This window comes from Leucoraja erinacea, chromosome 16 (genome assembly GCF_028641065.1).
Source record: "Leucoraja erinacea ecotype New England chromosome 16, Leri_hhj_1, whole genome shotgun sequence".
Classification (NCBI taxonomy): domain Eukaryota; kingdom Metazoa; phylum Chordata; class Chondrichthyes; order Rajiformes; family Rajidae; genus Leucoraja; species Leucoraja erinaceus.
Window position 1 is genome coordinate 37,791,544 of NC_073392.1, and position 21,102 is coordinate 37,812,645.

The window sequence follows — 21,102 nt, forward strand, 5'->3', positions numbered from 1 at the left end:
GCCCTGGTATTTACTCCTCGGAACATGAAGTTTTCAATCATCTCTATTTCGGCACCGTCCATGTATACCGTGTTTTCTTTCCTTTTGTTTGTATATAACCAAAGGTTTGTTTGGCACACCAATTGTCGCAAGTTTCCAGTCCGAAAAACAACCTTCCACCACCATCTTCTCCTTCCTACCATGAAGCCAGTGTGTACCAGTTAGGTAGGCCTCACTCAATCTTGCTGAAGTAAGGTATTTTATAAGATTCCACATGACAGCCACTGTATATTTCCTGATGTATGATTGAGTACTGCCTAGTTTCCAAAACACTGCATGTTATTTCAAAAAACTTTCTCGGATGCAATAGACAAGTTTTGCTCATTTTATGAGTACTGACCAGTAGCTTGGGGAATAAATAAAACTAATTTATAATTAATTGAGTGCTCATTCGTTTCAAAGTTGTCAGTTGGGTTGAAATTGTCACAAAGGTAAAAACAATAAGGCCAGCAACCTCATGACACAACTGATGTTCTGTTGTCAGGATGGCACTAGTCTGGAACTAATCTTTTGTAGTTTAAAACACGTACAAAGATGGAGAACCTTAAAGGAGTTTTAAAAGTATTCATGATATCTCGCAATTTACAAAAATGCAAAGAATATTTGTCACAACTGTTGCAGATGGCAAATTTTCATAGCACTGTTAAATTTAATGTTAAGTGACATTTTGATATTTATGAAAAATGGGTATTCTCCATATTTATACGTGCATTGTTATTGAGACAGTTATGTAATAGCAATTATAGTGGTGGATGTGACTTTGATGTACATAAAGTCTGTCTGGAATTGATCTGCTGCAATAACTCAAATACTGCAGAGATGCGTCAGTGAAGAATTTTGTAGTTAGAAAGATTTGGGGGCTCAAAGTTAATTGTGTGATTTGTGCTACACTCCCTCGATGTTTAGATTGTAGGCATACTTTTTTTGTTTTCTGACAGTCTTATACAATGAAACATAGAATTCTTCTGAGTAATTATTTCAATCGTTGATGCAGATAGCAGGAAATAGAAATAATTTGTTTTATTGTTTTAATTTTATATTTAAATAATTTGACAACTAAAAAAAATCCCTCCATTTGGAGTTGTAGAAACATTGTCCATGTAAAAATGCATGCAAACACACACACCATTTTTAAGCATTTTATATATCTGCAAATGAAGATGTGATGTATTTCTAAAAACTTTTTGGTTTCTTATAATTTCTGTGGTTGGAAATATCTATCTATCTATCTATCTATATTACTAAAACTCTGTTCTTGACCGGTTTTGGCGATCTGTGCTGCGATTTCAGAGAGAATGCCGCCACCTACGGCCGTCATTTTTGGCCACCTCGCTCAGAGCCCCCCTCTGCCATATGTGTGCCGAGGATTTTCCCGTCGATGAAATATGACAGAGATATTAATGATTTTACAAAATTCCCCATTCTCTCTGCTGCCTCTGCTGGCGGCAGGGGGGAGGGACTATAAAACCAGGAAGTGGTGTGCCTCAATTAGTCTGCAAGCCAGAGGAAGGCAGAGGGTCACATTTCTCTGAGCTGTGAATAAAACTGAACAAATGTCCACACAACCATGAGTAAGTACCCTTAATGTGGTTTGAAAATGAAAATATGGTTAAAGTAAAAAAGCACTGCCTGCAAATGGTTGTTTGGGTTGAAATAAAAAGGCACTCTCTCTCTCTCCCCTCCTCTCCTCTCCCCCCTCCTCCCCTCCTCATCTCCCACACTCTACTCCCCCTCCCCTCACCTCACCCCCCTCTCAGCACACACCCTCCTCAACCCCCCCCTCTCCTGTCTCCTCCCCTCCTCTCCCCCCTCTCTCCTCTCCCCCCCCTCCCTCCTCCTCTCTCCCTCTCCTCCCTCTCTCCTCTCTCTCTCTCTCCTCCCTCCCCCTCTTCCCCTCTCTACTCCACTCCTTCTCCTCTCTCCTCGCCCTCCCCCTCCTCTCCCCCTCTCCTCTCCCCGCTCTCCTCTCTCCCCCCTCTCTCTCTCCCCCCCCCCCCCCCTTTCCTCCCCCCCCCTCCCCACTCTCTCTCTCCCCTCTTTTTTCTCCCCCCCTCCTCCCATCTATCCCCTCCCTCACCGTCCCACCCCTAAACCCCCCTCCCCTCCACACACCCCATACCCCCTTCTCTCCACCCTCCCTGCTCCCCACCTCTCCCCCTCCCCTCAACTCACCCCCCCCTCTCAGCACACACCCTCTCTCTCTCCCCCTCTCTCCCCCCCCCCCTCTCCCCCTCTCTCTCTCCCCCCCTCTCTCTCTCCCTCCCCCCTCCCCCCTCTCTCTCTCTCCCCCCCTCGTCCTCTGTCTCTCTCTCCCCCTCTCTCTCTCTCTCTCTCTCTCTCTCTCTCTCTCTCTCTCTCTCTCTCTCTCTCTCTCTCTCTCTCTCTCTCTCTCTCTCTCTCTCCTCTCCCCCCCTCTCCTCTCTCCCCCCCTCTCCCCTCTCCCCTCTTTTTCTCACCCTCCTCCACTCCATCCCCTCCTCCACCGTACCTCCCCTAAACCCCCCTCCCCTCCACACACCCCTACCCCTGCTCCACCCTCCTCTCTCCGTCCCCTCACCTCACCCCCCCCTCTCAGCACCCCCTCTCCCCCCTCTCCCCCCCTCTCTCTCCCGCCCCCCCCCCTCTTTCCTCCCCCCCCCCCCCTCCCCCCCCCCCTCCCCCCTCCCCCCCTCTCCCCCCCCTCCCCCCTCCCCCTCTCCCCCCCCTCCTCCTCCCCCTCTCTCTCCCCTCCCCCCTCCTCCCCTCCTCCCCTCCATCCCAAGCAGGATGCAAGGCTACCAAATTCAAGTGCAGTTTCATTCCACTTCAAACAGGGTGCAAGGCCACCAAATTCAAATGCAGCTTCATACCATTTCATGCTGGGTGAAACCACCATAAAACCACAAAAAACACCAAACTCACAATTCAGTAGACATTCAGTGTGTTCAGTTGATTCACAGCTCAGACAGAGTCGTGACCTCTCCCTCCCCCATCATGCAGAGACTGAGCCACACCCACACTTCCGGGTTTTATAACCCCTCCCCCTCCCACCGGAAAAGGTGTGGTTTTCATGGCGTGATTGACAGGAGAGAGATTCTCAGCATTTTTTAAACACTAATAACACTTTTATTTTTCATTGATGGGAAGAATTCTCTGCACCTGCTCAGCGGAGGAGGACGGAGTAAGATGGCCAAAACTCACAGCCGTAAGTGGTAGCGTTTTATCTAAAATCAATATGGAGTGTAAACAGGAAGTAAGTGCATTTGCAGTAGTGCCTTTTAACTTCAAGCCAAAGCACCCAAGCTGCCATTTGCAGTAAGTAGTGCCTTTCAACTTCAAGCCAAAGCTCCCAAGCCACCATTTGCAGTAAGTAGTGCCTTTCAACCCCCCCCCCTCCCTTCGGCGCACTCTAAAGGACTTACCGGTACTGTGGCAGCCGTTTACCTTCATCTTCATCTTACCTTCATCGCAGACAGCACCCCTCCTCTTTCCCTGGCCCCCACCTTCGCCATGGGTAGATGCAGCTCACAGTTCGGTCGATCCAGCTCGCGGTTTCAACGCAGCCGGTCGATCCAGCTCGAGGCTTTCCAGGAGAGTGCCCTCGAGCTTGAAGGTCGAAGATATTCTTCTGGACTCGCAGATTAGGTCACCCAAGTGGGACAGGCCCTTAAGTTTAACTTTGTTTAATGTCTGACCTTCTGCAAAGAACACTTTTTGGTATATCTTCCAATCTCCAATAGTAGCTACTGTTGGAGATTGTCTAACAAGCATAGTCATCGGTGTCAAACGTATTTACCAAATTGTATATTTTCTGGTGGCCCAATATTTAAGACCCCACCGCATTAATGAGCTCTCCAAGGTTAGTTATTTAATTATTAGAAGTATTGATAAGTATATATTATAATAAATACATTTGCATTTTATTTAATTCTCCCCCATCACTAAACTGTTTTATGTTTCTTCAATCTCTTGGATTGTCAAAAGACTTGTTGACCACACATTTTGTTGACCACACATTCAATACCATTGGTGCATAAATCAGTCAATTGACCTGACAAGGGTTGGAATGCAATTGCTGCAGTATAGGGCACTTTTGTTAAATTTTTCTGTGGTTGTAATTTCAAATTGTTATCAAATCACAGAGGTTTTAAAGCGCTTGCATCAAATTTGCCTCTAATCAGTCAGAGATCAATACTTTAAAACCTTAATGTGGTTATTTATGTTGCTAATTCTTTTCTGTCCAATTAGTGTTCATGAGATTGATTTCAGACTGATGCTGATAGCTCAAAGGAAATTGTAATTTTGGGCTATGGGTGCCACTGTTTTGACAGCTGATGATGTCTCACAGGCTGTCAAGGCCATTTAAGGATGGATTCGGTCTTACGATTGGAAATACAAGACTTTTAATTCCAGGATACTGCTTCCTCTTGGAAAATTGCGCCCAGTAGTACACTGGCTGAAAAAGCGTGTTCCCGGACAGACATGGACGAATTGGGCCAAAGGGGCCATTTCTGTGCTGTGACCTTATGACGCTATAGCTGCTTGCAGTGAAACAGAGTCTGTTTTCTTAAGCGACAATGGTGATGACTTTGGGGAGATGTTGCATGGCAACAGACTTGTTTCCCTGGACTTTTGTTTGCAAGTTTTATTTTCTGCTTGTCAATTTCGAAAGTATTTTTTAAGTACAGTAAACCCTCGTTATAATGGACCATACGGGGAGGTTAGAATGATATCTGTTATTGCCCATTGTTTGCTAAAACCGAGTAAGGTATTATCATTGTATAAGTAGGTATGTTGCAAAACCTACCTGAATCGTCGTTGAGAATCTGCCCCAGGCCGTGTGCGCGATTTTGGCGCTGTTTAGAGGGGGCGGGTTTAAAACGCGATTTTTACCAGGCTGTTGCAATCGAAAATGTTCAGCCTAGTAAATCATTAACGAAAAATCGCTGAAAGACCCCGTCGCAAAAGGTATTATTAGTTTTTATGGCCTTGTATAATAGTTATAGTAGTTTAAAAATCACTCTCTAAACCCGCGACCTCTCGCAGCCCCAGGGTTTTATAAAGCAAACAATTAAAGGTATGTACCTTATTTTTACATTAAAAGGGGCTTCATAAGAACCCTGTATATAAAGTTTTCTATAGCGAGTAGTTCATTTTGGGCCCATTATATCCCGCAGTATTTTTCTGGGCATTTGGGGGCACGAATCCAGTGCAATGTGAACGTTCTAAACCAGCGCGTTCACAGGAACCCACTAGAAAGCTTAATGGACTTTAATTTACAGCAATTGAACACTAAATTCCTTCCATTTGGCCTATAAATTGATGTAAATGAGATTTAAAAATCATGTTTTATTATGAATTATTTGTGAATATTATTTGGACACTTAGGCTATTTAAAAATGTTAATCATTTATTAAGAAATGGATAGATGTTTAGATCTAGCAATTGAAGTTTGAAATTAGCTACAATTCGGTAACTAACTAATTATATGCTTTAATTTCAGGTCATCCAAGTAAGATTATTTTATATTTGTTTCAGAATGGTTCAATCTATGATAACTGAAAATTTCATTCAGTTCTCTTAATTTTTAAGAAGGTTATGGGCTTTCGACTGTCCATGATCACAGCTTTTTTGTTATGTCCATAGAAAATCAATAGGGAACAGATGCTAATTTCCGAGTATGAAAATGGCTATAACTTTTTTATTACTTGAGATATGAAAGTGAATTAGGTGTCAAATTAAACTTATTTTTATGCTTTATCTGATGGGATAAATTGCAGACTTGATTTTTTAAATCTCAAAATTTTGTAACATTGCTAGTATAAGTACTAGAAACAAACAACTGCAGTTGCTGGTTAATAGACAAAAGGACACAAAGTGTTGGTAACAGCAGGTCAGGCAGCATCTCTGGAGAACATCGATAGGCAACTTTTCGGGTCGAGACCCTTCTTCAGACTCTCAGTCTCGGTGAGTTGACAGCCCCCGCCGGCAAGCAGCTTGACATAACATGGAACGCTGAGGTCGTGGCCGCTTTTGATGGGGCCAAGGAAGCGGGCCTTAATGCCCAGACTGCTCTGACTGTGAATGCCTTGGATTCTGCTGTGGTGGGCATATTGGAGCAGTTCCATGGTGGGTACTGGCAGCCTCTGGCCTTTTTCAAATCTGCAGAGCAAAAATACAGTGCATTCGATCGGGAGCTCTTGGTGTGGTATCTGGCGGTGCGGCACTTTCGTTATTTCCTGGAGGGCCGGGTGTTTATCGCCTTCACAAGCATCTCACCTTCACGTTTGGATCCCTGGTCTGCTCGGCAGCAGCGGCAGTTGGCTTACATCTCCGAGTTTACCACCAGTGTCTGCCACATCAAAGGCAAAAACAATCGAGTTGCCGACGTTATTTGGCCTGTCATCGATGCGGTCCTGGATGTTGCTCTGGGGATTGACTTTTCCACCTTGGCAGCTGCTCAATTGGAAGAAGCCAAGATGCCCACCTACCATACTGCCATCTCTGGACTGGTTTTGGAGAATGTGCCGTTAGGTCCAGCGGGTGCCATTGTCCTGTACGACACTTCCACTGGTCACCCGCGGCACATCGTTCCAGCTGCCTGGCATTGGCGGGTGTTCGAAGTTCTCCATGGTTTGGCACACCCTTCCATCCGGGCGACGATTGCATTGGTGGCGGCTCGGTTCATGTGGCATGGCTTGCGCAGGCAGGTCAGTAACTGGACTCGGGCATGTGTTCCGTGCCAAACTTCCAAGGTCCAATGTCACGATCGGGCGCCTGTTCAAGGTTCGACCACGTACATGTGGATAACATGGGTCCGCTGCCTCCGTCCCAGGGTGTTACGCATCTCCTCACGATGATGGATCATTTCACGCGGTGGCCGTAAGCTGTCTCGCTGACTGATAACTCTGCTGCATCCTGTGCCCGTGCCGTGGCAGCCCATTGGATTGCTCATTTTGGTGTGCCTGTGGACATTTTGCTTGGACTGGGGGGCTTAGTTCACCTCTGAGTTGTAGTCAGCTATGGCCCGCCTGTTGGGGATTCAACTCCACCATACCACTGCCTACCATCTTCAGTCCAACGGTTTAGTGGAGCGGTTTCACCGTCATCTGAAGGCCGCCCTCAAGACACTTTCTGTTTGGCGACATCTCTGACGCCGGGCTGGGTCTCCGACTCTGGGCTGGGCTGGGTCTTCCACGCTGGGCTGGGTTGGGGCTCTGACGCTGGGCTGGGCTGGGTCTCCCACGCTGGGCTGGTGCTTAGGGCTGGGCTGCTGCTTGGGGCTGGGCTGCTGCTTGTGTCTGGGTGGCTGCTTGGGACGGGGCTGCTTGGGGTGGGGCTGGGCTGGGCTTTGCTGCTTCAGGTCCCTCTGAAAGTCCGGTTGGAAACCTCCGCCGGCCATCCTCATCTCCAGTAAAGACGCGATGGCGCAGGAAGGGGCGGACCATCCCGGGGAGTTACAGGGGAAGTGACTAACGGCGCTGACTGGCAGGAGAAGAGATCGATCTGCTCACGAGCGGTTTTTAAGATTTTTAAACCTTGCTAACTTTTACGACATTCAACTGATTGGAACAAAACTTGGTGGGCTCGCAGCACAGGGAACGGTGAGTGATCTGGCAAAAAATCGTTGCGCTATCGTGAACCGTTTTCACGCAAATAGAAGATAACAAGATCAGGGTTTTAATTATGTACAGATAGAAGATAGATAGACGATGATGCCGTGATATAAGATGTTATTTACCCACAAATGCTAGCCACTTCTACTATTTTGTTACATCATAAATAATAAATGAAACCTAAAATGAAGCCCTTAAACCTGTGGCGAAATGATTTTGAAAATGTGTTCTTGTTGTGGTCTCAAACCAGCTGGTATTTGTATAGTTTTGTTGCATAAAAATTCAATAAAGTACAAAGAAACATATCTATTTTTAAGAATAATTTACAGCTAATAGATTTTTTTCAAGCAAAAGTTGGTCAGTTCATTTTGAAACTTAGAAATTATAAAATTCTATTTGCTGCAAGCCACAATCTATAAATGTATTGGTAATTCTCCCAAGTTTGTAATAATCAGAAATTCTTGATTTAATTGCACTTCCTCTTCGTTCATGATGTATAATCTTTACAATATATCACATAATTTTCAATAAATTAAATGCTATTTTAATGGTTTTCTGTGATTAATTGTGGATCCATAACTCAATGGGTTGGACAAGAGTAGGTGCAATTTCAAAATTCTGAGAGGTGGCAAAAATAACCCTATTAGTCTTGTACCTAAAGAATAAAGTATAACGCACATGAGCCTTTGACAGCTCTGGGGCCATATTTGCTGAAGTTTAGGATGAGGGTGGACCTCATTGAAATTTACAGAGTAACGAAAGGCCTGGATAGATGTTTCTTTCATTGATGTTACTCAAATTGCCGGGTGCTTCCTGCATTTTCTGTCTTTGTGTCCAGTGCTTATATCATATTTAAATTTTTGAGCCTGTTATTGCTAAAGTTTCTCAAAGAAATAGTAAGTCACATAGAATTAATATAATATTAATTACAATGGACCTGGGAATTCAGGGAAAATGTCTATGCAAGCTATTTTGCACATAGCAAGGAAATTACTTAGTATCTATATGCAGTCCTCCAACTTGTTATCTTAATCAGATGTGCTCCATTTAATTGCATCTCAGCTTTACCACCAAAACATGTTGTGCAGTTTGCGATTATCACAATGTCTGGAAATTCAGATAGCCTTCTGATAACTTCCTTTTTGATTAGGCATGACAAATGGGTAGGACTAGATTAAACACAAAATTTAGTTTCAAATCTTAGATTGAGGTATATTGCAGAATGCATCTGATGACTGTAGCAGAATGTTTCATCAAAAGCAAGAACAAGCAATTAAAACATTTAGAAATGTTTCCACTTACAGTTGTCTACTTTGTAAAATCTGTGCTTTGCACATGTGAACAGAATGTTAAAAAAAGTACTTGTTAAACATTAAAGAGGTTTTATATTATATGTCATTTAGGCAACATGGTGACACATTGGTAGAGTTGTCTCCCTACAATGCCAGAGATCCAGGTTCGGTCTGTAGGAAGAAACTGTGGATGCTGGTTTAAACCGAAGATAGACTCAAAATGTTGGCGTAACTCAGCGGGTCACACAGTATCTCTGGAGAAAAGGAATTGGCGATGTTTCAGGTCGAGACCCTTCTTGTGACGTAGTGGAGAAGGAAACGAGAGATACCGATGGTTATTTAGAGAGATATAGAACAGATTAATGAAAGATATGCAAAAAAAGTAATGTTGATAAAGGAAACAGACCATTGTTTACTGTGAGCTAGGTGAAAATGACTTACAGACAACTTTGAAGCCAGTACAACGACTTAGGTGGGGGTAGGACGGAGAGAGAGGGGATGCAAGGGTTACTTGAAGTGAGAGAAATCAATATTTATACCGCTGGGGTGTAAGCTGCCCAAGTGAAATATGAGGGACTGTTCCTCCAATTTGCATTTGGCCTCACTCTGGCAATGGGGGAAGCCCAGGACAGAAAGATCAGTGTGGGAATGGGAAGGGAAATTAAAGTGTTTGGTGACCAGGAGATCAGGTAAGCTCAGGCGGACTGGGTGTTGTCTGTACAGAGTTTGTACATTCTTTCCGTGACATGCTGTAGAAAACTAACCAGCTGGTTTTGTTTTTCACATGTTAAAATGCTCAACTAGGGTAAGGCCAACTTTGAGGGTATGAGAGAAGGTCTCGCTCAAGTTGACTGGAGTAGGTTATTTGAGGGGAAAGGAATATCAGCCAAGTGGGATGTTTTTAAAAGTGTGCTGAGAAAAGCTCAGGATATATACGTTCCCGTTAAGTGGAGGGCAAAGCAGGCAAATGTAAAGAAGCTTGGCTGACGAGAGAAATTGAGGCATTGGTCAAAAACAAGAAGGATGCATGGCACAGGTATAGGCAGCTGGGATCTTTCCCTCTCCCCCTCCCCTCCTCCATTACCTCACCATACCTCACCCTACCCCTCATCCCCCAGCACTCCCCCTCCTGTTCACTCTCCCTCTTCTTTCCCTTCTCCCCCTCCCCTCCCTCACTCCCTCTCTCACCTCTCCCTCCCTCCCTCTCCTTTCCCCTACCCTCAGTCACTCCTTCTCTCCCTCCATTTGAAAATTGCAATTTTTTTAATGTAAATGAGATTCGGCATCCCATTGTGACGTCATTGTGACGTCGAACGCGGCTGACGGGCAGAGCAAGTGGAAAAGTGGTTTGAAAAGTGATTTTTGTAAGGTTTAAAATGTCAATAATGTAAAATATACCATAAATCTGAACACAACTTGTTTCATTTACATCACAGGACAATGGTCCAAAAATTGTAGTGCCATTGTGTTGCGTTTTTGCACAAATATAGGTACAACCTACAAATATTGAAACAAATATACAAACAAGATGAGAGTTTTAGAGATAGATAGATAGATAGATAGATAGATAGATAGATAGATAGATAGATAGATAGATAGATAGATAGATAGACAGACAGACAGATAAAGGGTAACTAGAGAGAGAGTGGGACCTCTCAGGAATCAAAGTGGTCACCTCTGTGTGGAGCCACAGGAGATGGGCATGGTGAGATGAGTATTTCTCCTCGATATTTATCAAGGAAAAAGACAGTAAGACGTAGGAACTTGGGGCAGTCAATGGAAGTGTCTTGAGAGCAGTCAGTGTTCCTGTCAAAGAAGTACTGAAGGTACTATCGTGTATGAAAGTGGACAAATCTCCAGGGCCTGATCAGATATATCCGAGAACATTGTGGGAAACCAGAGAGGAAATTGCGGGAGCCCGGGTTGAAATATACGAGTCGTCCTTAAATACAGGAGTGGTGCCGGAAGACTGGAGGGTGGCAAATGTTGTGCCTCTTTTCAAGAAGAGCTGCAGGGAAAATGTTGCGAACTACAGGCCGGTGAGCTGAACATCTGTAGTTGGAAAGTTACCAGAGAATATTCTGAGGGATAGGTTATACAGGCATTTGGATAGACAAGGGCTGATTAGGGATAATCAGCATGGGTTTGTACGTGGGAGGTCGTGTCACACAATCTGATTGATTTTTTGAAGACGTGACCAAAAACGTCAATGAGGGCAGAGCTGTAGATGTGTGCATGGATCTCCGTAAGACATTCGACAAAGTTCCCCTGATAGGCTAGTCTAGAAGGTAACATCGCATGGGATCCAAGGAAAGATAGCTGGATGGATAGCAAATTGGCTCCATGGAAGGAAGCAGAGGGTGATAGTGGAAGGTTGCTTCTCGGACTGGAGGCCTGTGACTAGTGGTGTGTCTCAGGGTTCAGTGCTGGGCCCGTTACTGTTTGTCATCTACATCAATGAATTGGATGAGAACATACAGGGCAAGATTAGCAGTTTGCTGATGATACAAAAGAGGGTGGTATTGCAGATAGTGAAAATGGTTGTGAAAATTTACAGCAAGATCTGGATCGATTGGCTAGGTGGGCGGAGGAATGGTTGATGGAATTTAATACAGAGAAGTGTGAGGTTTTGCATTTTGGGACGCCTAACAAGGGCAGGTAGAATGGTAGGTGTTGTAGAGCAAAGGAATCTAGGAGTGCAGGCGCATGTTTCCTTGAAGGTCGAGTCGCAGATAGACTCTTGACTGAGGTGGTCAAAAAGGCTTTTGGCACATTGGCCTTCATCAGTCAGAGTATTAAGTATAGAAGTTAGGAGGTAATGTTGCAGTTGTATGAGATGTTGGTGAGACTGCATTTAGAAAATTGTGTTCAGTTCTGGGCGCCATGTTATAGGAAAGGTATTGTCAATCTTGAAAGGGTTCAGAAATGATTTACAAGGATGTTGCCAGGACTAGAGGGTGTGAGCTATAGGGAGAGGTTAAGTAGGCTGGGTCTTCATTGGAGCGCAGGAGGATGAGGGGTGATCTTATTGAGGTGTATAAAAACATGAGAGGAATAGATGCACAAAGTCTCTTGCCCAGAGTAGGGGAATCGAGGACCAGAGGTCATAGGTTCAAGGTGAAGGGGAAATGTTTAAATAGGAATCTGAGGAGTAACATTTTAACACAAAGCGTGATGGGTGTATGGAACAAGCTGCCAGATTAGGTAGTTGAGGCTGGGACTATCCCAACGTTTAAGGAACAGTTAGACAGGTACATGGATAGGACAGGTTTGGAGGGATATGGACCAAGCGCAGGCAGGTGGGACTAGTGTAGCTGGGACATGTTGGCCTGTGTGGGCAAATTGGGCCGAAGGGTCTGTCCCCACACTGTATCACTCTGACTCTATGACTCTATGAAACTAAATTGAAATTTCATTTAACATTGCATTTCATTCAAATTATAGTATTTTTTATTAAGGTACCTTAAGACCTGCGATCTTATGCCCCTGTCCCACTTAGGAAACCTGAACGGAAACCTCTGGAGACTTTGCGCCCCACCCAAGGTTTCCATGCGGTTCCCGGAGGTTGCAGGTGGTTTCCGGAGGTGGCAGGTAGGGAGACCGACGGGAACCGCACGGAAACCTTGGGTGGGGCGCAAAGTCTCCAGAGGTTTCCATTCAGGTTTTCTAAGTGGAACAGGGGCATTACATGACGTAATCTTATAACACAGCAAAGAGTAGCCGGAAGCCAGAGGATTGGGAAACTTTCATAGGACAACAGAAAGAAATAAAACGGGCAATATGAAAAGATGAAGTACGAGGGGAAGCTGGCCAGGAATATAGAGAAGGACAGTAAAAGCTTCTTTAGATATGTTAAGGGAAAAAGAGTAGCAAAGTCAAACGTGGGTCCCTTGAAGGCAGACACGGGTGAAATTATAATGGGTAACAAGGAAGTGGCAGAAGAGTTGAACAGGTACTTCGGATCTGTCTTCACTAAGGAAAACACAAACAATCTCACAGATGTACTGGAGGACAGAGGATCTAAGGGGGTAGAGGAACTGAAATAAATTTTCATTACGCGAGAAATGGGATTGGGTAGGGTAATGGGACTGAAGGATAATAAATCCCCTGGGCTGGATGGTCTGCATCCCAAGTTCCTCAGGGAGGTGGCTCTAGAAATAGTGGATGCATTGGTGATCATTTTTCAATGTTCAATAGATTCAGGATCAGTTCCTGTGGATTGGAGGGTAGCTAATGTTATCCCACTTTTCAAGAAAGGAGCGAGAGAGAAAACGGGGAATTATAGACCAGTTAGCCTGACTTCGGTGGTGGGAAAGATGCTGGAGTAAATTATTAAAGAGGTAATAATGGGGCATTTGGATAGCAGTAAAAGGATTAGTCCATGTCAACATAATTTATGAAAAGGAAATCATGCTTGACTAATCTTCTGGAATTTTTTGAAGATGTGACAAGTAAAATGGATGAAGGGGAGCCAGTGGATGTAGTGTATCTAGACTTTCAGAAAGCCTTTGATAAGGTCCCGCATGGGAGACTGGTGACTAAAATTAGAGCACTTGGTATTGGGGGTAGGGTGTTGACATGGATAGAAAATTGGTTGGCAGACAGGAATCAAAGAGTAGGAGTGAATGGGTCCTTTTCAAAATGGCAGGCAGTGGCGAGTGGAGTGCCGCAGGGCTTGATGTTGGGGCCGCAATTATTTATCATATATATTAATGATTTGGAAGAGGGAATTAGGAGCAACACTAGCAAGTTTGCGGATGACACAAAGCTGGGTGGCAGTGTGAACTGTGAAGAGGAAGTTAGAAGGTTGCAGGTTGACCTGGACAGGTTGAGTGAGTGGGCAAATGCGTGACAGATGCGGTATAATATAGATAAATGTGAGGTTATCCACTTATACAAGGGGGCAGATTATTATCTCAATGAGGTTAGGTTAGGTAAGGGGGAGGTGCAGTGAGACCTGAGTGTCCTTGTACACTAGTCACTGAAAGTTGGCGTGCAGGTACAGCAGGCAGTGAAGCAAGCTAATGGAATGTTGGCCTTCATAACAAGAGGATTTCAGTATAGGAGTAAAGAGGATCTTCTGCAGTTGTATAGGGCTCTGGTAAGACCACATCTGGAGTATTGTGTACAGTTTTGGTCTCCTAATTTGAGGAAGGACATCCTTGTGATTGAGGCAGTGCAGCGTAGGTTCATGAGATTGATCCCTGGGATGGTGGGACTGTCATATGAGGAAAGATTGAAAAGACTAGGCATGTATTCACTGGAGTTTAGAAGGATGAGGGGGATCCTATAGAAACATATAAAATTATAAAAGGACTGGACAAGCTAGATGCAGGAAAAATGTTCCCAATGTTGGGCGAGTCCAGAACCTGGGGCCGCAGTCTTAGAATATAGGGGATGCCATTTAAGACTGAGGTGAGAAAAAACGTTTTCACCCAGAGAGTTGTGAATTTGTGGAATTCCCTGCCACAGAGGGCAGTGGAGGCCAAATCACTGGATGGATTTAAGAGAGAGTTAGATAGAGCTCCAGGGGGTAGTGGAATCAAGGGATATGGGGAGAAGGCAGGCACAGGTTATTAATTTGGGACGACCAGCCATGATCACAATGAATGCCGAATGGCCTCCTCCTGCACCTATTTCTATGTTTCTATGTTATGGATAACAAAAAATATATATTTCTGGCATTCTTAAATATTGATATTGATATTGAGCTGATATCCATCTAATAATCCTAAATAAAAGAAGGGTAATACTTGGGGGGCCTGTGAATTATATTACTGACTAGGTCTAGTCTGAGATTGCTTTACGTTGGTTTAAGATCTGAAAACAGCTAATTTAATGAAAGGAGTCTTGAAATTCTTTCCATGTTTTGTATTAACAATTATCTCTATTTTGTTTACTTCACAGGTATGAAGGGGAGAGTTCAAGACGTGTCAGGTTTGTGTTCCGTCATCATTCTTAATGTCATAGTGTTCTAGTGCAGTAATTCAATGAAACTGAACTTTTGACTCTCTTGTTGGTTGACTGATTGGATTTACAATCTGGATGTGATGGAGCTTGAGCTTTGAAGGCAAGAGATTTAGGTTCATTTAATGGTTTCCCCCTTGTAGCTCATTGTAGTTGAGAAGTAATATTTAATCTGTGTTGTTTATATATAATACCTTTCATTGGATGTTATCATAATATGCCATTTTGTTAAATGCTAAAGGTTTACACTGAATACAGTGCACTTTTTTTGATGGCATACTGAAATTAATGGCTTACTGAAGATTCTACATTGGATGTATCATTCAGAAGTAATTGAAAATATATTTTGTGGAATAATCTAATGTCCACCATTTGTGATTATTGTTTTCTGAAATCTCGGTCAAAACCAATATATATTAAGTATAGACACAAAAAGCTGGAGTAACTCAGCAGGACAGGCAGCATCTCTGGAGAGAAGGAATGGGTGACGTTTCAGGTAGTGACCCTTCTTCAGTCTCGACCCGAACTGTCACCCATTCCTTCTCTCCAGAGATGCTGCCTGTCCCGCTGTTACTCTAGCTTTTTGTGTCTATCTTCGGTTTAAACCAGCATCTGCAGTTCCTGCTTACACATATTAATCGGGTGAAGTTAATTGTGTTCAACTTCACAACTAAGTAGAGATCTGCTGTGTGAGATGGTAGATTGAGGAGAAACTTTACCCTATAAGAAATTTAAAGCATGTGTGCTTCTTCTGCCCCTCTTGACAGCTGTTTAAAGAATAATCTTAGAAGGCAAAAACCACTTTCTTGTCCTGTAAACCATTTTCCCACATTTTGTTCTCATTCTTGTGCTGTAAATATCTTCTGTGTAATGGGATGAAATGAACAACCAATCCATAAGGTTGAATATGTTGAGCAGAGTACTGAATAAAGCTCTCCATCAAATGGTGCCTACCAAATGGATTAAACTTGAATGGCCCTGAACAAAGCAAATGGTGCAAAATCAAAAATATAGGAATCGTCCAGTCAAACTAATCTTTATATTCTGTTTGTACATAAAAGCTTCAACATTATCTGAAAGTTAATTATGCACATGTCAAATGATTTTTGACGACTTTCATATTGCTGGTAAAAGTTGTATTTTAAGGCCCATCCTTGAAGTGATGTTGGGCTGCCATTTTGAATTGCTTGTGATCCTTATTGTGCAGGTATTCCCATAATGAGAGTAATTTCATCCATTGACTATGTCTTCTTGTAAGTTTAGTTTAGTTTAGAGATACAGCGCAGAAACAGGCCCTTCAGCCCACCGTGTCTGCACTGACCAGTGACCCTGGCACATTAACACCATCCTAGGGACAATTTACATTCATATCAAGCCAATGTACCTACAAACCTGTACGTCTTTGGAGTGTGGGAGGAAACTGAAGACCTCAGAGAAAACCTACGCAGGTCACAATAGACAATAGGTGCAGGAGTAGGCCATTTGGCCCTTCGAGCCACCACCGCCATTCAATGTGATCATGGCTGATCATCCCCAATCAGTACCTCGTTCCTGCCTTCTCCCCATATCCCCTGACTCCACTATTTTTAAGAGCCCTATCTAGCTCTCTCTTGAAAGCATCCAGAGAACATGCCTCCACTGCCCTCTGAGGCAGAGAATTCCACAGACTCACCACTCTCTGTGAGATAAAGTGTTTCCTCGTCTCCATTCTAAATGGCTTACTCCTTATTCTTAAACTGTGGCCCCTGGTTCTGGAGTCAAGGGGACACACTCCATACAGACAGCACCTGTAGTTAGGATTGAACTCAGGTTCCTGGCGCTGTAAGGCAGCAACTCTACTGCTGCACCATTGTGCCGCCCTTCCGAGTTCCGAGCATTCATGTTGGAATAGTATCATATCACACAAAATTCCTCTTACATGTATTGGAACTGGTTGCTCCTTTTTAAGGATTAAGCTAATTGGGGGATTCATACATTTAAAATGAGAAATGAATGCAAAGTGAACATTTATTTTATGACATCTTTAATCTCATAACTACTGAATCTTTTCTGCAGGCTGCGTTTCTGCAGCTGAAAATGTGATTACGGGAACGGTGCATTGTTTCTCTGGATATTCTCAGATGTGAGGGTGAACATGCAGTGGTAGTTTTTCATGTCAGTACTGATAACATAAGTAAAATAAAAGATCTACAGTGCCTCCATAATGTTTGGGACAAAGACTATCATTTATTAATTTGCCTCTGTATTCCACAATTTGAGATAAATTGTACATTGTCAGATTTTAATAAATCCTTATACATTTTGGTTTCACCATGTAGAAATTACAGCAGTGTTTATACATAGTCCCCCCTATTTCGAGGCACCATAATGTTTGGGACACAGGAATGTCATGTAAATGAAATTAGTCATGTTTAGTATTTTGTTGCATGCAATGACTGCCTGAAGTCTGTGATTCATGGACATCACCAGTTGCTGGGTGCCTTCTCTGGTGATGCTCTGCCAGACCTGTATTGCAGCCATCTTTAGCTTATGCTTGTTTTGGAGGTTAGTGTCCTTCAGATTTCTCTTCAGCATATAAAAGGCATGCTCGATTGGGTTCAGATCAGGTGATTGACTTGGCCACTCAAGAATTGACAATTTTTTAGCTTTGGAAAAACTCCTTTGTTGCTTTAGCAATATGTTTGGGATCATCGTCTTGCTGTAGAATGAAGCCAATGAGTTTTGAGGCATTTGTTTGAACTTGAGCAGATAGAATGTGTGTATACACTTCAGAATTCATTATGCTACTATCATCAACAGTTGTGGAAGTGGAAATGAAAGATAATCAAGACGTGAAAGGTGTTGCACTTTGGGAGGTTGAATGTGAAGCAAAAGTATACAATTAATGTCGACATTTTACAGCATTGATGTACAGATAGATATTCGGGTCCAAGTCAGTAGCTCCCTGGAAGTGGTAACACAGTAGATGGAGTGGTAAAGAATGCCTGTGTTATGCTTGCTTTTATTGATCAAGGCATTGAATACAAGAGTCAATAAGTCATGATGCAACGATATAGGGTTTTGGTTAGGGTGCATTTGGAGTATTGCACACTGTTCCGGTCACCCCATTACAGAATTAATTTGGAGGCTTTGGAGTGTGTGCAGAAGTAGTTTACCAGAATGATATCTGGATTAGAGTTATTAGCAACAGTATAAGGTTGGATAGACTTGGATTGTTTTCTCTTCAACGTCGGAGATAGATGTGAGATCTCATCGAAGTATATACAAGTGTTGGAAATGTTGATTGGGTGGGATGACACATTGCCCTGGGTCAAAAATATCCAAGACTAGATGGAATAGCTTTAATGTGAAAGGGGTAAAGTTTAAAAGAGATGAGTGGGGTGTTTTCTTAATACACAGAGGGTGGGTGTCTGCACCGTGCTATCAGGGTTGATGGTGGAGGCAGTCATGATAGTGATGTCTAAGAGGCTTGTAGATAGGCACATGGATATGCATAGAATGAAGGGTTATGGATCATGTGTGGGCAGATGAGATTAGTTTATTTTGGCATCATGTTCAGCACAGACATTGTGGGCTGAAGGGCCTGTTCCCGTACTGTGCTGTTCTGTTCTACATTCGATGATAAAGTGCTTGACGAAATGTGAATGTGACCATTCATAGAATTTGTTCAGTCTATGGCAAGGACTTACTTTTTATAGTGAACATCAACAAGGTGGTACACAGTAGTGTAGGCAAACTTTCTCCAAGTCCCTGTATAATTGCATTAATTGTTCTTATCAATACGTTATCCAAATTAAAAGCTAACTTACCATTTTGCTTTTAATCACTTGGCCTTTAACAACATATAGAATACCCAAGTCCCTTTTGATATCAACATACTTCTCTCATTATTTAATAAATAGTTCTCTGTGCATATTTAGTAGATGGGATAGTCAAGTAGGCGCTGACAAGCTTGCCTTCGTCGGTAAGGTTTTGAGTGCAGACGTTCAGACGTTATGTTACCACTGTACAAGACATTAGTGAGACCATATTTGGAATATTGTGTGCAGTCTGTTTGCGCTGCTATAGGAAGGATGTGATTAAGCTGGAATGGGCGCAGATTTGATTCATCAGCATGTTACCAGGATTAAAGGGTTTGAGATATAAGCAAAGGCTAGTTAGGCTTGGACTTCTCTACTTCAAGGTTCAAGGTCAAGGTTTCAAGGTCTGTTTATTGTCACATGTACCAATTGAGGTACAGTGAAATTTAATTTGCCATACAGCCATAGTAAAAAAAAAAGCAACAAGACACACAACTACATAAAAGTTAACATAAACATCCACCACAGCAGATTCCTGCACATTCCTCACTGTGATGGAAGGCAATAAAGTTCAATCTTCTTCCTCTTTATTCTCCCACGGTCGAGGCAGTCGAAGCATCAGCAGTCGGGGCGATCAAAGCTTCTGCGGCCTGGAGCTCCCAAAGTCGGTCTCTAAACAGGGGGACCGCGAGCTACACAATGTTAAAGTCCGCAGGTTCCCGTGGTTGGAGCTCCAAAGTCGATCCTCGACAGGGATCGCGAGCTCTGTGATGGTAAGTCCTGCAGGCTCCCACGGTTGGAGCTCCCAAAGCCTGTCTCCAGCAATAGCCTCCAACTCTTCGATATTAGGCCGCAGTGCGGACGGAGATACGATACGGAAAAAAGTCGCATCACTATCGAGGTAGAGATTAAAAAAAGTTTCCCCCAACCTCCACCCCTTCATCCACCCCCACGTAAAACAAGCTAAAGAACACTAAAACATACATTTAACACATACCATCAAACAACAAAAAGGAAGGGACAGACAGACTGGAGCATAGGAGACAGTGAAGTAACCTTACAGAGATGTACGGAATCACGAGATCCACAAATAAGGTCAGTCTTTTTTCCAGCGTGCAGAATTGGAGGGCATTGGTTTAAAGTGCAAAACGAAAGATTCTAAAAGACCTGAAGGTGATTTTTTTCACGCAGAGGGTCGTGCATACATGGAATGAGCTGCCAGAGGAAGCCTTAGAGGTGGACGCACTGGCGACATTTAAAAGATGTTAAGTAAATGGAATTAACTTGGCAATAAAACTTGGCTAATATGAACAAGTTGGGCAGAAGGGCCTGTTTTTGTACATTGATTTAATGACTCCACATTTATCTACAGTATACTCTATCTGCCATGTTCATTCACTCAGCTTGTCAGTATTCCCCTGAAGGGTTTATATATCCTCCTCTGTATTCAAACATCCAAGTTGCATTATTAGAAAACTTGGATGTATTTGGTTGCTTTAGCCACTTTTTGATGTAGATTTTGAAAAGTTGGAACCAAGCTAATTCTCCAACTAAAGCTTTCCAACCAAAGATCAATACATTTATTCTATTAATTAAACAGAAACGTTACCTTTTGAGGTTCTTCATGATTGACGAATCAATAGGCAAAGGCACTATTCCCACCAGTTCTCTTTTTGTTCTCGCGGGCATTAAATGTTCACGTTTTTGTCGTTAATTTGATATCAAATCTTTGTACCCTGTATTTTAGCATCTATCGTTGTTTTAAACCACTTACTATGCTACAAATTCCCCCCAAAATTATATTTTTATAAGATTCTATGCACTTAATAGTTATCTCATAATTTTTGTTCAACTGTCTGCTTCACTCTACCCTTCCCAATGGATATTTGTTTGTACTTGCAATATTTCACTTTATTGTATTTTGCAAAGGAACATAAAAAATGTATTTTGTAATATAGCCAATGCAGGCCTTGTGTTTTTTTTTGTGTTCAGTGCAAGATAATTTTCATTGTGGACCAAAATAGAGCCATTTATAAGATTGTCAATAGTTTTGTTTCATAAAAAAATTGTTTTTTAAGTGTTTTGATCACTCTTGTGGATGAATCTAAAACAATTTTAACATGATAATTAATATATTCTGGTATGTTCAAATTCGGTGAGCGTTCTGCTAAAATTATTCTGTGGTACAAAATGTAGCGGTAATAATTTATGAGATCACATTAGAAACTTAACCCATAGAGGATGCTGTACACATTGCTGATAGAATGCTTGTCGTAACAGTATTTTGCTGACATATATGTTACGTGGTTTTAAGGAAAATGCAACTAAGTAAATGCGTGTTTGATTTTTATGAAGTATATTCTCATCCAAGACCGATAGACACGTTAGAATTAGTCACCTAAATTTTTA

General features: G+C 42.8%; 1 protein-coding gene across 2 annotated transcripts in view; it reads left to right on the top strand.

Moving 5' to 3' along the window:
• iqsec1b (IQ motif and Sec7 domain ArfGEF 1b) overlaps positions 1-21,102 on the top strand; it is a 434,251-nt gene that overhangs the window by 108,087 nt on the left and 305,062 nt on the right. For both annotated transcript variants that reach the window (XM_055648194.1, XM_055648198.1), the window contains exon 2: positions 14,834-14,863. In XM_055648194.1, the coding sequence (XP_055504169.1) occupies positions 14,834-14,863 (30 nt within the window). The remainder of the gene's footprint in view (positions 1-14,833; positions 14,864-21,102) is intronic.